Source organism: Ruditapes philippinarum, unplaced genomic scaffold, assembly GCF_026571515.1.
Source record: "Ruditapes philippinarum isolate M1 unplaced genomic scaffold, ASM2657151v2 ctg1057_1_1_1_1, whole genome shotgun sequence".
NCBI classification, from domain to species: domain Eukaryota; kingdom Metazoa; phylum Mollusca; class Bivalvia; order Venerida; family Veneridae; genus Ruditapes; species Ruditapes philippinarum.
Genome location: NW_026860546.1, coordinates 77,769 through 94,682, shown reverse-complemented (window position 1 = coordinate 94,682; position 16,914 = coordinate 77,769). Strand labels below are relative to the sequence as shown.

At 29.1% G+C, this 16,914-nt stretch overlaps 1 protein-coding gene across 2 annotated transcripts in view; it reads left to right on the top strand.

Moving 5' to 3' along the window:
* Positions 1-7,447: 7,447 nt before the first annotated feature.
* Positions 7,448-16,914, top strand: part of LOC132760542 (universal stress protein in QAH/OAS sulfhydrylase 3'region-like) — a 73,839-nt gene continuing 64,372 nt past the window's right edge. The window contains exons 1-3 of one of the 2 annotated variants that reach the window (XM_060752530.1): positions 11,182-11,385; positions 13,860-13,940; positions 15,083-15,189. In XM_060752530.1, the coding sequence (XP_060608513.1) occupies positions 11,295-11,385; positions 13,860-13,940; positions 15,083-15,189 (279 nt within the window). In that variant the 5' untranslated portion in view covers positions 11,182-11,294. Of the gene's footprint in view, positions 7,608-11,181; positions 11,386-13,859; positions 13,941-15,082; positions 15,190-16,914 lie in introns of those variants that run through there. The other variant, XM_060752529.1, reaches the window with a different exon arrangement.

Sequence of the window (16,914 nt, the reverse complement as noted above, 5' to 3'; positions counted from 1 at the left end):
ATTGTTCACCTTTAAGTGTTAAAATCGATTCCTTCCCTCTTTCGTAAATCCCAGATCAACAATACGCATCATTTCTGGCATTGAAAATAAAAATGCTACTATTCCTAATACGCACGAATGCTTGGTATAGCCATGGCGGGTCTCGGTTTAAGTATGGATAATCTTTTTGCATAACTTCCCTCGGACCTATATCCACTGATTTGGATATTTTAATGAAACGTTGCTTGAAAAAACATGTCGATAATGTTCTAAGTGATATGAGATGAACATTTATATGATGAATATCATATAATGAATAATTTTTGTTTGTTCAAGAACATTTTATTTTCTCTGACATACCCCATCATATTTTGCACACTTGCTAACAGCTTCCCTGTAATTCTTTACTTTGTTGTTATGTCTAATGTTAAATACTAGCAAGGTATATTATATATTGTACAACAACATTCCGTTATAGAACAATTCACTTGAAGTTAAATATCAGAAAATAAGAACAACATGCATTGCCATTACTTCAACCGATTTCGAGATGTTACATGAAATATGCTGTTGCGTGATGCTTAGGTTTTATTAGAAAGAATATCTAGGTTATCTTTTAATTACAGCTTAAGCCATGACGTAATCTTTAAATTGCAAGGTAATTGCAATAATGTGTGTCTTTGTAAATAGAGACGGTGTTGCTGATGCTATTTAGCACAAATAAGCTTTCCTTTGTAATAGATCGTTATGTTCTGAAAGCCTTATACATGTAAGAAAGTATAAAAGTATGCTGTTTCCACGCATTTTAATAAAAGTAGGTAAATTTTCAGTAAAAGAAAACATTTGTAGTACATTTGAGTTTTCGATTATTGAATTTACCGAAATTATTTCATACTGAATCGTTAAATTTACAAAATACAATGTAAAAGAAAACGCAGTCACACAACAAAAGTTTTAATATGGGATATACCTTAAGTTGTGATAAATTTTGTTATAATGGGCAATAACTTTGTTATTTCAGATAGATCCTCTACATACTTAAGCACAACTACCTTAAGCACAATGTCTTAAAATAGATCAATTTCAATTTGACCTTGACCTATAGATAATTTTGACCTTGAATGCCAAATTATTGTTCATTCACAGTATTTATATTTTAAATTAGTATCAACTTAGTAATTGATGATATCATTATTATCATACTTGTGCACAACAATCCTTTGGACAATCGGAAGATTTTATTGAACTTGACTTTGATCTTTATTTGAATTTGAAAAATCAGTGAATTTTGCTACAATTGGCCATACTTTTGTTATTCATTAATGGATTTTATCTATACTTGAACAAAAGAACCCTTTTGACAAATCCAGTATATTGAATAATTCAAATATGATCATGACATTTTTTTACCTTGACGGCAAGGTAAAGTTATTGAAATTTCCTTAAGGTTAAATAAGTGAATTTTGCTACAATTGGCATCATTTTGTAATTAATATACATATTTGATTCATACATGGAAAAAAGTAATGTATATCATTTTCTTTAATTATTGAACTGATGACATTGAGGGTCAAGCAAGCTCTGTTGCCAGGTTCAAATCAGGTATCCTTAAAAATAGGCTTATTGAAAAAAGGAACTAACCATCTAAAATAGCCATATAATGCAATTGTCACGAAATAAAATGGCTTGTTACTGTCTTGAATATTCTTTGTTCAGGATTCATTTAAAACACTGTAAACGTGCGCAGTACTGTTTTGTTTTTTATTTGTCTGCAGCGATGCGTTTGGCAAGTGTCACCTAGTGACAGATTTATTGCTACAATTTCCTCTTTATCGTGCTAAAGTTGATAATTGCACAGCAAAATAATGTTTCCGATCATATTTAGATATTGAACGACTATAATTGAACTAAAATTGTTAATAATTGTCTATTGCATAAACTTCATAATATACGAGGTTAATAAACTGTGTGCACTATATAATTATTTATTACTTGTTTCCATGAGCTTAAATTGTTGTTTTGAAACAACTTTTATATTTGATTTGATGTAAGATAACAAATTGTGAGAATATTCTATGTGCCATGAGAATTGCATTTCTTGCAAATGCAGATTTATTATTTCATTATTTCTTCTATAATAATCTATCAAAAATCTGAAAGATGTAACATACATAATAGAATTTATGTGATAAAACCCTTCTAAATATCTATAGATTTTATCAATTAAGTGTTTGTGGTATCTTAAATGCATATCTTTAATAAATTCAGATTCTATTATTTTATAACCTTCTACATTATCAACATAAAATTTTCATTTAGAAAACTATGTTGTGCTGTATTACACTATTTAGAATGTGCTCAACCCATAATATTCTTTTTACCTCGAACTGCAAATTAAATCAGGTATTTAATGTCCATAATAATCAGGACTATCACATACTCAAACTGATTGGAAAAAGAGAATTAGGATATATAACTGGACCATAATGTTCTCACCCTTCTGGTCATAGTGATTATTTTTATCATTGTTCTCTTAATAAGATTGACCGCCAATATGATTCTCAATATTGAATATTAGATTTTTTCATGACGTTCTAGTAATTATTATTGGGAATACACTAAGTACCTTTTAATGAACTGTTATAAAGGTTTAGAAAGAGAGACGATTTTCATCTAGGGTTATCTACGTTTCTAACATAGTTAAAAAGAGTAAGTAATTTTGATAGCGTAAAAGTAATTTTCATAGAATAGAATGATGATATTTTTAGTAAGCCATTCTCATGAATTCTACCAATTGAGTGGAAGAAACAATATCCCGCAAGGGTAAGGGCAATTGACAATTCTTAAAAATATCTTTTGTAAGTAGTTGTATTTGTTAGAAGTTGTTAGAAAGAAGGCCACCACAGCATTTTGATGGTATTTTTGTTTAATGAGACCGTATATTCAAGAGCAGAACTGATCGCAATTTAAAATAATGCATACCTTGTTAATAAGCAATAAATACAAGATTATTATGAAATGATAGTATACATGTATGAGCTGTTAATTTAATTTGACTCGAAAAACAAACATTTCGTTCTCTTCTTAAAATCAATGCCTTATTCTGAAAACAAAAACACAGTTTTAGATTTGATTTGTCTGTAGAAATACAAATAATTCCTGCAATGAGAGGAATGCCACAAAATGACACATTTATTGCCCAATTTCCTCTTTATCGCATTAAAGAGATTATTGTCAATGTTTCCGAGCAAAGTTTAAAGTTAATGTTGATGTCATTCATATGTTTGATAACAAATTCTTTTTTTTGTTCACAATGCTCGTTCCAGTCGTAAAACAAAATATCGAAGCTTTACATCCATAGATATTGTGTTTGCATGTTTCTTTTGAGTCCCTCAAATATTAGCAAGACAGAGTACTATACTAAAAACAACATGATTTTTAATGTCTAAGGTACACGCGTAAATTATACTGAATGCTTCAGTTTTCTTGTCTTGGAGGGTACTATTATTTAGAATGGTAAATGATAAATTAGTTTATACTAATTTATTTTAGTTCGATTGTGTTGGAAGCTAGAAACTTATTGAAACACTCTCAAATCCGTTTCTGGAACCAACCAGTACTAAGTAATTAGTGTAAAGTTTCTTGCTCAAGAAAACAACGGCTTGCCGCTGACTAAATTTGAACCCAGGCAGCCAGCCATCTCTAGATTATAAGTCCGACGCGTTAAGCACTCGGCCACCCTGCCACTTATTGTTACATTAATTTGATATACGAATTTATTCTCTTATACTGGCTACAATAAGAGATGATTCAAAATGTACTTGTTGAATATAGGTTATCCCTTCACAACATTGCCAAAGGCAAACAATAAAGGTAATGGCCAAGCAACTTTTTACCGCTGTTTACCGCAATATCCATGAGCTTAATTCTTACATTTAATATAACGTACATGCAATATGTCCCTTGTTAAGTAAAGTACAATGCTTATAGTATTAAATACTGATTCTTATAATTTATTTTTTTATGGTATGAATTTAACCTAGAAAGTAAATCACATGTATTAGAGAGCTTACGAATCAAAGTTTTTTTTGAAAAGTCACAAATAGATAGATAATATGATACTGATTTTTTTTCCGAAAGAAAGCATTTACGTATTCTTAAAAGACTGTTTGATAATGTATACAATGATTAAATTCTCTCTATGATGAATTCTTGCATTACTCTTTCACAGCAAGAGAACATTTCCATTGTCCTATAAACAAATAGTTCATGTCTTATTCACAAACATGACTACTTTTCAATTATAGAATACTATTAAAATAAATAGCTGTTTTGTTTAGTTTGAAAGATAAAAGATTTATACCTCATTGAACTTTTGATGTGATCTAAGGTATACTCAGTATTTGTTAAGCAGCTAGTAAAATAGTGCTAAATGTCTATGTATGACATTTTTCTAACTATAAACCAGATATTGGCTTTTCTGAGAATATTCTATTCTAGATAAGATTTAAGCGGTTAAAATGTTTCTTTAAGTTTTATGGACTAACGAAATATACAATGGAGCCGCTGATAAATGAATGCCTCAGCCGCTATTTGGCGTTCTATAGGTTTTGGATAGGCCTGATAAAGTGTTATCACCACCAAATTCAACGCGAGTCATTTCAATGCTTTTATACTTCCCAACAGCAGGTGTAAAGTACCGTGTGGCAGTGGTAAAATGTTACCCTGTACGTTACTTTAGTGTTGTTATATTTTTATTTTTCTGGTCCTTCGGGATTATTGATTCCTTCATTTTTAGTGTTAAAAATTGAATACCGCCCAAGCCGGTGCTAGCGGGCGAAAGGGGGGATGTGTACTTTTTCGTCATCCCTATGATGATCGTGTATAGACTCAATTAAACGGAGTCTGCAATTTTTATGTTATTTTGTTGTGATTAATGCTTCTGAGGGACCACACTTTTCCAGATTTGAGAAAGCAAATTTCTTTGAAGAATAACACGGTCTGATTTCTAAACACCTTATTTGTTTTATTTGAAGCTAATTGTGTTGGATATTTAGCAGGGATAATGCCTCTTTTTACATTCCTAAGAAAGGTACTTATCCTTTTGTAATGTGCGTAGATGATTGGTACAGGAATATTACTATGTTACTTAAATATGACCTATTCCAAAGTAACTTACATTGTTACTGGCAGACCTAATAAAATCGGTAGTAGTACTAAGATTTTCTAAATAATATTAAATTATTCAACCGGTACATTTAAACACTGTCCTGTATTTTTATTACTACATTATATTTCCAATATCATTTCAAAATATCTTAGCATGGCACTCATTGGCGGTCAATTAAATGACGTTTCTTTAAAGTTTATTTAATATAATTTATCATGATGTTATCCTTCAATAATTTTGTAATTATATATAAGTCGACCGACAATGATAACTGGCCCAATGGAGAATTCTAATAATAGCAACCCAATAATACATTACAAACACTGGCAGTCAATTGTGTTATATGTCGTTTATTCTAACGCGCCATGCTTATTTAATCGATGATTAAATTTGAAAGTCTAAATGCATTTCATTTAAACTTGAAAACATTTTTTTGCTCGAAAATTACATTGATAGTCTTAAAATGATTTTCCCCATAGCATGAAAACGATCACCAAGACTGAAAAAGCAAATTGTGGACTTCATGTTTATAAATGGAAAATTCAATAATGCGAATGCGGTTTAACTGCTTTACAGTCATTCATTGCCAATTATTTGAGAAATATTATAAACTTAAACAGAAAAGATAATTCATAATAACTCTTGGTAGTTCAACGGGTAATTTCAGTCTATTATATACATGTGTATACATAATAAAGGCTTACAAAATGCCAAAATTCTTTATAACTTAGACTGGTTTTATTCCGTGTGCACTCTTAGATTAATAAAGATGTCACTAACAAACTAGATTAAACTATTTGTTTTAATTGTGTGGTAATAACTGCTTTTTGAACATTGTGTTACTCAATGTTGCTGATTGGTTCTTAACAACTTTCATAAATAGCTATGGTTTGGTCACGCTTTATGACTGATTAAGGTCCATGTATCATAGGTACTGCAGAATATTATCTTTTTCTTGTTTCTTTATTGCAAAGATTTCCAGCTAGATAATTAAAAGGCAGTGACTCAATGTTATTGTTTACATGAGAAACTGAGGAGAAGCGCCTTTGACTTGCCTAGAAACTGATTTAATTAAATTCCATGAGCCAAATTACTAAACAGACCGGCAATTATCATATTTCAAGTTGCATACATCAATGCAGTAAGAAGAACCATCGATACATTTCGTATCCATATTGCAGGGCATAACACAGAATTATTCAATATTTCTATCACACTCAAACTTTAAGTTTTCTTTTTTTTTAGTTAAACACACATTCTATTCTAATTATTATAATTATCAGTATGTCAATGATCCTGTAACTCAATTTTTTATGGTTTGATATCATAAAACTGATGCTCAAATGAAGATTTATCAATATTATAGGTTCAAAAAATGTCATCACTTTTACCTTTGTACATTTCTGTTTTTGTTCGTTTGTTTTATTTTTGTTGTTGTTTTTAATCCTTTATATAAACTTAAGGGCATCTTGTTTTTAGTTATTCTTTACGAAAGTAAATCAATCCCTTTTGCAGTTATAAAGTATATGTCTTCAAGTATGCAGTTAGAAAGGTTAGCATCATTTTGAAAGAGTGATGATGAATGAAGACATGAGAAAATTGAAATGAAAAATACAGAAACCTTCTAGAAACCACCATACAACAAATATAATGATCTTAATGGGGACATACACTTTGTATAATTATAAAACCACAAAACAACAACTATAATGATCTTAATGGGTCATACACTTTGTATAATTATACTTGCGCTGTAAACGATGGCTGGTAAGATCAGTCTACTGAGAGTACTGGAATACTTATACATGATTATTTTACAGATAAAGGCCATTGATTCTGAATTTCGGCGATTTTGTTTAACTTCTTTTTAAGGTTTGTGCATTATATGTATTGACAATGAAATATAACAACTTTAAATGTCTAACAATCGACCATGTATCTATTCGATCACATGCGTGAGTCCCAGTTTTCCATTCGGATCGCTTTATAAGATAACCCATTCCCTTCGATTTACATCATAGATCATAGTTTTAATTATCGTGCAGCCGTCATTTAGTATTGTGATTTTAGCAATGTCTAAAGCTTCTACAACTTTTTATCGAAGGTGTAATAAAATATGTTCTTAACGTATTTTATTTTGTCATCGAATGGCCATGAATCAAATATGCACATTCAAGACAACTCGCTTGGTGATAAATGAGAAATAAGAAAGTAAATGTAATTACGTTAATTAGTAGTATTGATCATAGGTTAATGAAGTATTTTTCTGAATACTTTCTCACTAGAGCTTGTAGCAGGAGTATTGGGTTTTATAAAGAGGGCTATATCTGATGCTGAGTTTCTAGGTAATCATTAAAGTCTGTGATTCTGGACAGACTGGCTGTTCTACAGGAAGATATATCATTCATGACAACATTGTACAAGGATTTATTTTATGGATGATTATTGCGCATGTTTGGTAGGTACATTTCTACGCTTTTTTGTTATTTAGAAAACTATTTTTTAGTATCTCATTCTTGTGTTTTAATCTATTTCATACTATTTTCACAATGTAAATTTATAAATTTATACGTTGATGCTTTTTGCAGTAATGATTGAGAAAGAATTGAAGAACAAAATATCTAAAAGATAACTTAAATTCACAAACAACACCTTTTTATTGACTTATCCTTATCGTTACATTTTGATTCTTGAAACTCTGTTCTTGAAAATTTAACTGTAAAAAAATTTAATATATATCAATGATTTTTGTAGTTTGAAATTTCTGAAACAATATGCAAAGGTATGTGTGCAGTTGAAATATGTAAATCTGCAAATGAGTGACTTTTACTTCGTATTAATACTTGTATACGAAGAATGTCGGATACATGTACACTATTATTTGTCAGCTTTTATGCTCTTCTGATTTTATGTTTATGATAATATATCATAAGCAACAATTTTATATTTCAAAATATAAAAAAATTTCTTATATTTTTCTGATATATTATGAAAAATTCAAGGTAATTATATTTATTTCCTTTAAGTATTTTCACAAACTGTATGATGGACGTTCCTTTCTTATTCTGTTAAAAAACTGAATCATCTGGAGTCAATATTAATATTTTGGTTAACTAGTATTTCACACAATCTTTCACGTATATTTGAGTGAGAAAATCAAAAAAAAATCTGAAACGTAAAACACATTAACAGGGACAATAAATTGTAAAGGCCCAATATGCCACCCCCCCCCACTCCCAAAGCTTTTCTATTTTTATTTCACAAAACATTTTTATTTTGGTGTACTTTTAAAACCATATTTTAATATGCGCATAAACCATATTTTAACATTTATGTCATAAAACTCACGATTAAAAAAAGTTAAAAAGCTTTCGTTTCCTAAAGATAATGTGCCATTATTGCAAATAATTTAACATAAAGAATACTTTCTTAAAAATATACATGTATATCACAGAATGAAATAACTAAATCAAATCAACATTATAACGATTATCACTAGTTACTAAAATTAAAACTGTATATTTTTAGAAAACAAATTGTAAATTTATACACATCTTTTTGATAAATAGGATCCATGTGGTAATGAACAACATAATTATGTATGTGATGTTATGTTATGATATATGCGATATATGCGATATTGATTTATCTATAATCAAACATATCAAAGGAATATTCTTGTAGACGGCTGATTCAGGGCTTTTATTTATTTATTTATTTTTTTATTTATTTATTTATAGTCGAATGTAAAAGATGATCATAATATTAAGACTTTTAATTTAAATTAAGAAAGTTATTGCAAAAAAACAACAACCAAAACACCAAAAAAACCCATAAAAAAACACAAAAAAACAACAACAAAAACGACACATCTGTAAGAAATTTGATAATAATGGGCAATTATCTTGATATTTTGATATAATTATTGATAAATTATGAATAAAAGTGTCCCACAAAAATATTGATACATTCAGCATCTAAATTCATAAAACAACAAAACTCTAAAGTGAATGATTCACATAAATCCGTCAGACATTGAAAGTCCAGATGCTTTCTAGACGATAGCCCTTTAACTTCATTTTGCTACAATGATTTTATCATCAGCATATGAATGCCCATGGTAACATAGAGTAAAGCTGCAAATAAAGTGCCATTTAATAGATACAGTCTCAAAATGCTCAGTGTCACAGTCTATTCTATTGTACATATTCATAGTCTGTAACAGCTAGGGAGATGTCCAATTCAGATAGAATGTAGTGTTATTCAGATTAAGTAAGGCATATGTCTGGTGTAATGTATCTATTAGCTAAACTTATATATGCATTTCCTCATTTATAAAAGAAGTGTTAGAACTGCATTTCTCCCATTTTAAGGACCGTTATAATCAAAAAGTAACATTTAATAAAAGTTAAGGACATACATATATTGCAAAATTTTTTATTCATATTCAATTTCGACTTTATTTTCGTAATTATTGAAATTTGCGGGACTTTTATTATAACATTTTATACTTTTTTGATGATACATTTTTCTAATTTATATTAGATTTTTATTATTTTATCATTATTTTAATTATCAATCAAATGCTTTCTTTTTATGCTAACATTACATCCTGTCTTTATTTTTTCTTTGTTGAAAACTTATTAACTTATAAAAAGAATAGTTCGACTTATCTATTTGGACAAATGACTGACCACAGATAAATAAAAAACGCAAGTACATGTTGTCAACCCAACATTGTTAAAACAATGCGTTTAAAAAAATGAATAAAAATAATCCTTCAGTACCACATTAAACCCTCTCCAATAAAGCATAACTTTAATTTTGCAACTAAGACAATGAAGACCTGTTTTTCTCTCATCTCCACAATTACGCAATAAAATTTGCGTTCACCTCGTTTTTCTTGGTTATGGCATTTTATTTGAATTATTACAATAAAACAACCAGCTGCTCTTGATGGAGTATTTGTTCATTGATTGCCGCAGTGCACATTTGTGATGTGATTATTTGGTAATTTGATAGTATCTCAAAAACCTTTAGCGCAGAATGAGATTATCTTAATCTTGCAACGATATATATACACTTCGCTATTTCTTCTGTGCAGCAAGTCGACGCCTATACTCAATCAGTCATATTATTGTTTAATCTTCAAAGTTACATGTTCCTAGTTTGTTTGCTTTTTCATATAATTTAAACATATTTTATTTTCCATTTCAATAAATGGAAATCATTTCTTTAAGCGATTATTAATGATGTGAGATATTATAAATAATGATGTAATGATCGTAATCAGTTAATTCAGTCATTCCATAATTGGTGGTGGAAACAAGGTGACTACTGATAATTGTTATAGAAATGTATTGAAATGTATTGAACAGTTATTGGAAAGTCAAATGGAATTTAGAGTTGGTAATGATAAGAAAATGGCATCCTATTTAAAAAAATGTTTTTTCCGCTTGATTCCCGTACTTTATGTTTTCGCCGATAAACAAACTTATAACATCAGTCAACACAAGTGCAGAAAACATAATTATTGATACGCGCCATCCTGTTCGTGCGAATGCTTTTCGTGATACAATCAGTTTTAATTAGTTTATAAACAATTCAGAGTATTTAAAATACACTACAAGAAATTTAATATTAGTTAGATTTGTTTATCTTTTACAAAATGGTGCACATAGATAAAAGGTTGTTTCAACGCTTTGCAATGTTAGTAAACGTTTCATAGGTATCCGAGTTAAAAGGATTTTTGTTATACTTGACTTTACTTGTAATTGTATTACTAAAACGAGGGGCATACAAAATATTTAAAATTGAACCTACCTTAAAACTGTTCATAAAAGTTTCAGACAATATTGTAAAGTTGTAACTATTTTCAATAACATTCATTCAATAACACATGTATTTACTTTCTTCCTTTCAGTGACTGTCCATTGCAGCATCCTCGAGGAATTCAACAAGTGTTGATCTATCTATACCATGTATACTTTCAATAGATATACCCAAACAGACATTATTACAAAGAGTGTCTTTATAGTTTAGTTTTGAATCATGTAATTAACAAAAGAAGAAATCATGGATTACCCGAAGGGATTTTAGTGTTTATATCTTACTATATAAATTAGGAAATACTATTTGGATTTTAATGTGGCGTGTAAACTACGCAACAATGTCGGTACATAGAACAATTGTCATTGCTATAGACGACAGTTTCCATTCGGAATTCGCTTTCGATTGTAAGTTATTATTTATTTTCTTAAAATTACACGGAAAAAAATGATAAAAAAATCGAAAAATACAAAAAAAGTTGTTTACATTGAAGAGAAAAAAAAATGAAATTGACGCTCGGGTAAAAAAGATGTTCTTTATCACATTTACATGAAAAATATTGTTAGTAAAATCATATATGTTTGCTTGAAACAATAAAAAAACTAAACTCAAAACTTGATGTTGAAGATGCAATTAATCGACTGTGTACCGTATAATTACTAGCATAATATAGAGTTATAATTTCCTTTAGGGAGAGACATAAATCTCTGCTTTATGGTATTTAGGTGGCATTTTTGGCAATAAATGTCATGTTTTTGTTTCTTAAAGTCGTAAGCTTCTTACAAATCGTTATCTTATTCAAGAGATCTTGAGAAATATGTTCTGAAATTTGATAGAATGAAACAAACAGGATTTGAAATTCTATTCAAATGTAAGCCGTTATAAAGAAATGCATCAAAGCATTACCTTTAATTTAAAGATCCTGTATGTTGAAATTGAGGTTGTTACATGTACCACACTTAAGGTATTAGCATCCTAATGCATTACCTCCGCGTTGAAGAGTATTCAAATAGGCTAGAACTACTGTTAACTACATTGAAAATGAGGGCCATGGGTTCAATCCCCAGAAGGGTCAACTTTTTTTCTTTCTTTTTTTCTTTTAACATTATTAATGTATCTCTCATGTCCCATTTGGAAAGAAAAAAATGTTTAATTTTGATTTTTTTAATTTATATAGGTATTTATTGGCTAAATTGTGCTAAATCTAGTAATAAATATGGTACCTGATATTTTCAAAGTGTAATATAATCAAAACTAGACGGTAAAAGTATTTCATATTTTACAAGATCATCCAATATACTTTTTTAAAAATTTAGGGAAACTTTGAAAACAGGCACTCATTTGGGTAAATTTTAAGAATCTTTTAAATTAGGCTCCCTAAGTAGAAAAATGGTCAGACACGTGGTAAAAATGGGTGGGGTAGGGTAACATTTTTATACAGATTTCATAAATTTTAAGTAGAAACCATAATTTTGCTTATGTGGATTGTTAGCTGAATGGTACCATTTGTTTCTTACCAAAATTAATAGGAAAACATTTTTCATTAGAAAGTTATTGCAGATTATTTAAAGGTTCCTCATTTCCAAAAAAGGGTCCTCATAACATCCTAGCTTGCGTTCAGAAAAGTGGCCATAACTTGATTTCCGTACGGTAAACTTTGTTTAAATGTTGCATACAGGTGTACTTTAAGGTATACATCTGACCTATGATGTCAATTTTTTAGTTCCTTATAGTGCCCATTAGGGTCCTAATACCTTAAGTGAAATTTTATATATGTACATAATTATGCTTATAAAACAAATTCCAAACAGCGAAGTATATATGTAAAATATTTACGCAATTATTTGTGAACATTATATGTGATCATTAAAATGTATGCATTCATTTCTTATTGAAAAAATTGACTTAGACTTTATAGAAAAAAAATTTCTAATTACCTCCCTTTATTTACATGAAATGTTAAATTCGGTAATATCTTTATAAATAATGCTTTTTTGAACTTACAGTATTGATAAATCTTCATTTAAGCATCATATTTATGATATAAAACCATAAAAATTGTGTAACAGGATCTTATAAAGAAAGAAAGAACCAAATGCCGTTTTATATCAAAATTTGAAAACTTATGAAGTTCGGGTAATTTCCAACTTTATTAACGAGCAGTTTATCTATCTTACGCTGTGAATATTATGTTTTAATTTATCAACATGGAAACATACATGCTACTTATTTCATGATAACTCATTATACTGGAAAAAAAGAGAACGGACGGTATAATTATCATTTTGATTTGAAATAGAAATATTCTTCCAATCAAACTCTACATTGTTTAAATCACTTCTTGAATGTATTTTTGTGTCAATTTGATCTTATCAGTTGATGCACTGGTTTGTGAGGCTTATTGTTAGCCATGCCTGAATAAAATATATTATAGATACATATGTATAATTACATTGAAGGTAAACACAGGTCACGCTGTTTCATATCTGCAGTATAAAAGACATGTATTTTTTAAAAGTTTACTCTCATATAAACATTGACAATATATGAATGAATTTTACTTTTTATATACATTGTATATAGTTTGCTGTTATAGGTTATAACCTGTTGTTACTGATTGTTATTTAAGAAAAACAGTACATTTAAAAAATAGACGCAAATATGATTTTAAAAAAATCTATCTGGAAATTATATTAATCATCTTTCTAATCGAATTAACCTGCAAGAAGAGTTGTAACTTAAAATTCAAAGACAAAAATGAATCACTTTTGTGCCAAATTAATAGCCACACATTACAATCATTTGTTGTACTTTTAATACATATATTTAGTGTTGGTTTCTTTGTTTTATGATAACATTTATTATTTTGCTATACTTGCAGTTTATGTGGAAAATGTACATAAAAATGGGGACCGGCTAATTCTTGTTCATGTACCTGAGTATAGCAACGTATTATCAACATGTAAGTATACGTTAAATATTCATGTTTCTTTGTTACATTTTTTTCTTTGTTACATGTATATCTCTGTTCTGCATTTAGATTAAGATTGATGTAAGATTTACAATAAAAGTTTATTATGAAATAGATTATAATGAAATGACATTTTTACATAACTTTTAAGGCATTCTTTACTAAGATGAATATACTTTCTTAAATTCATTTTAGTTATATTTACATATTGTCTATCTCTAAATAATTGAGCCACGTCACGACAAAACCAACATAGTGCGTTTGCGACCAGCATGGATCCAGACCAGCCTGCGCCTCCGCGCAGTCTGATCAGAATCCATGCTGTTCGCTGTCAGTGTCTCCACTTGTAATTGAGTTGGTAAGCGAACAGCATGGATCCTGATCAGACTGCGCGGATGCGCAGGCTAGTCTGGATCCATGCTGGTCGTAAACGCACTATGTTGGTTTTGTCATGACGCGGCTCAAATGATTTAATTTTTTTAACACACACACCACAGTTGGACCAGGTAAATATCCTTATTTATACATTGAATTTCTGGATAAATCATAGTAAATGTTCTGCATGATACTTTTTTAATTTGTTGTTGTCTCTTATATCACGATTCTCAATATTGCAGACCATCGCCTTAAATGAGTCAATGCAGTGATATGGAAAATTGGAATAACAAAAAAAAACTTTTTTCTGGAATCTTAATAAATTGTCAATGTTCTTCTGAATTCAAACAATGTTCTATCTCAACTTAACAATTGGCTGTTATTAAACACTCACATTTGTTATTAAATAAGTGTTTTTATGTTATTTTAGTAAATAACAAGGAGATATTTATGTTCACCGGAATGCATTATACTTCTACGTTACGTTTTGTTTTCAAATGAAATTTTCTTCTCTATTCAAACTTTGTTATCAAACTTGTATCTTCTGTTGTTTTCCTTGTTTCATCTGCATAAAACATTCAATCTGTATTACAATACATTTGATAGATTTGCTAGATTAGGCGTCAGTTAGATAGATTAATGTTTCTGTTAACAAGTCATTATTTGTATAAAATTGCAGCACTTGTTTATTGGTAAGGACATCTTTTTCTTGTTGTTCTTTTTAAACATAACATCTTTGGTTGATTGTTCTTCTTCAGCGTCGCTGTTGACTGATCCGAATATAGTGTCTGAACTTTTAAAAGATAACGAGGAAAGGGTTCGTGATCTTGTTGAGAAATATTCTATGAAAATGAAGGAATGTCACGTAAGGCACAGTTTGTCATTCTTTACACAGTGAAAAAATACTCTAATGTACACTGATTTCGTAAAATAATTAACCTAGGTCAATCAAGCAAACACTATGATTGTAAATTTGCAAACATAAACATAAATTTTGAAATACTGACATTCAAGTTATAGAAATGGACTATACAATTCTAAAGATTATGAAGACAGTTTTCGTACATTAGAATGTTCCTTGGAAAACAATAATAAGACTTTTATATATAATATATAATATATATAAAATATATATTTATATATAACGAAATATTCAGCTATTGCAAAGGCATTTGTGTTGGCGTGTTACGCATAATTAAAAACATTGTAAAAGTTATAATTTCCTCTTAGCCAAGGAATAAATCTCCGATTTTATGGCATTTAAGTGCCGTCCTAGTCTTAATCCTAATGTGTTCCTATATTTACGCAATGTGTAACTACTACACTATTTTCTTAACTTCTATCTTATTGAAGGAGGATTATATGATAAAATATAAAGGTAGTCGTAATCGTAAAGTTTTCCTATGTTTACGCAATGTGTAACTACTACACTATTTTCTAATCTTCTATCTTATTGAAGGAGGATCATATGATAAAATATAAAGGAAGTCGTAATCGTAATGTTTTCCTATGTTTATGTGATGTGTAACTACTACACTACCTTCTTAACTCTTATCTTATTTAAGGAGGATCATATGATAAAATAGGTATGATACAGTATGAAACAATTGAACATTAGTTAATAATTGCATAGTTTTCAATTTGACAAAGATGTATTTAAATATACATTCCTTATACTAAAGACAAATTGAAGTTGATCATGACACGTAAAATTTTACTGGGACAAATTAAAAGAAATCATAGTAAACAACTTTATATCGTTTTGATAGAAAGGTTTTTGCTAGTTGAATAATATATGATAAAAGCAACAAGTGAACAAATGAAAATGAAGAAAACAATAACAACAGCAGAACAGCAAAAAATCAAAATGAATGTCAGTTATTATAAAATTCAATGTAATATTTCTTTCTTTTAATCAAATTAAAAGAATGTCTCTAAAATAAATATAGCCTGTTGATATATTTATATGTTCCTATTTTATAGTCTCATAAACTTGACTTTTCACAAGTTCTTTAGAAGGAGCAAGCAAATGGCTATTGAATAACGTTACATATAAGCTAAGTATTTACTACATAATGTTAGATCTTGTTAATGGCATAGAATACATGTACATAGCGATTTCCTTTATACTATTAATGTATATGTTAATAGCTGAAGCAACGTTGACAATTGATACGAAAAAGCGGGTCTGATCTTTGTAAAATAATAATGAAATACTACGTGATGTTGAAAAGGAAATTCCGCAATATTAAGGAATTGTCATTTTATGCAGCGTAAGAATATGTTACAGTTGTATTTTATATTCTAAATACGTAAGACCTTCGGATAAATTTAAAATACCATAAAGGATGGAGCAAAGATCAGATGCGATATTAAAATACATCTTATTCTTGATATTTACGAAGCTGAAAATGCTATTGGCCTTTAAGTCAGATGTTATGATTTTGTACTTTTGTATGATAAAGTTTTACACTTATGTCCTGTTTAATTTTCGCAGCACACATACAATTAACTTATTTACTACAAAAAGTATCTGTATTTCTAATATTTCGCAGACTTAATGTTTCCTTTCATTCAATATTTAGCTCTT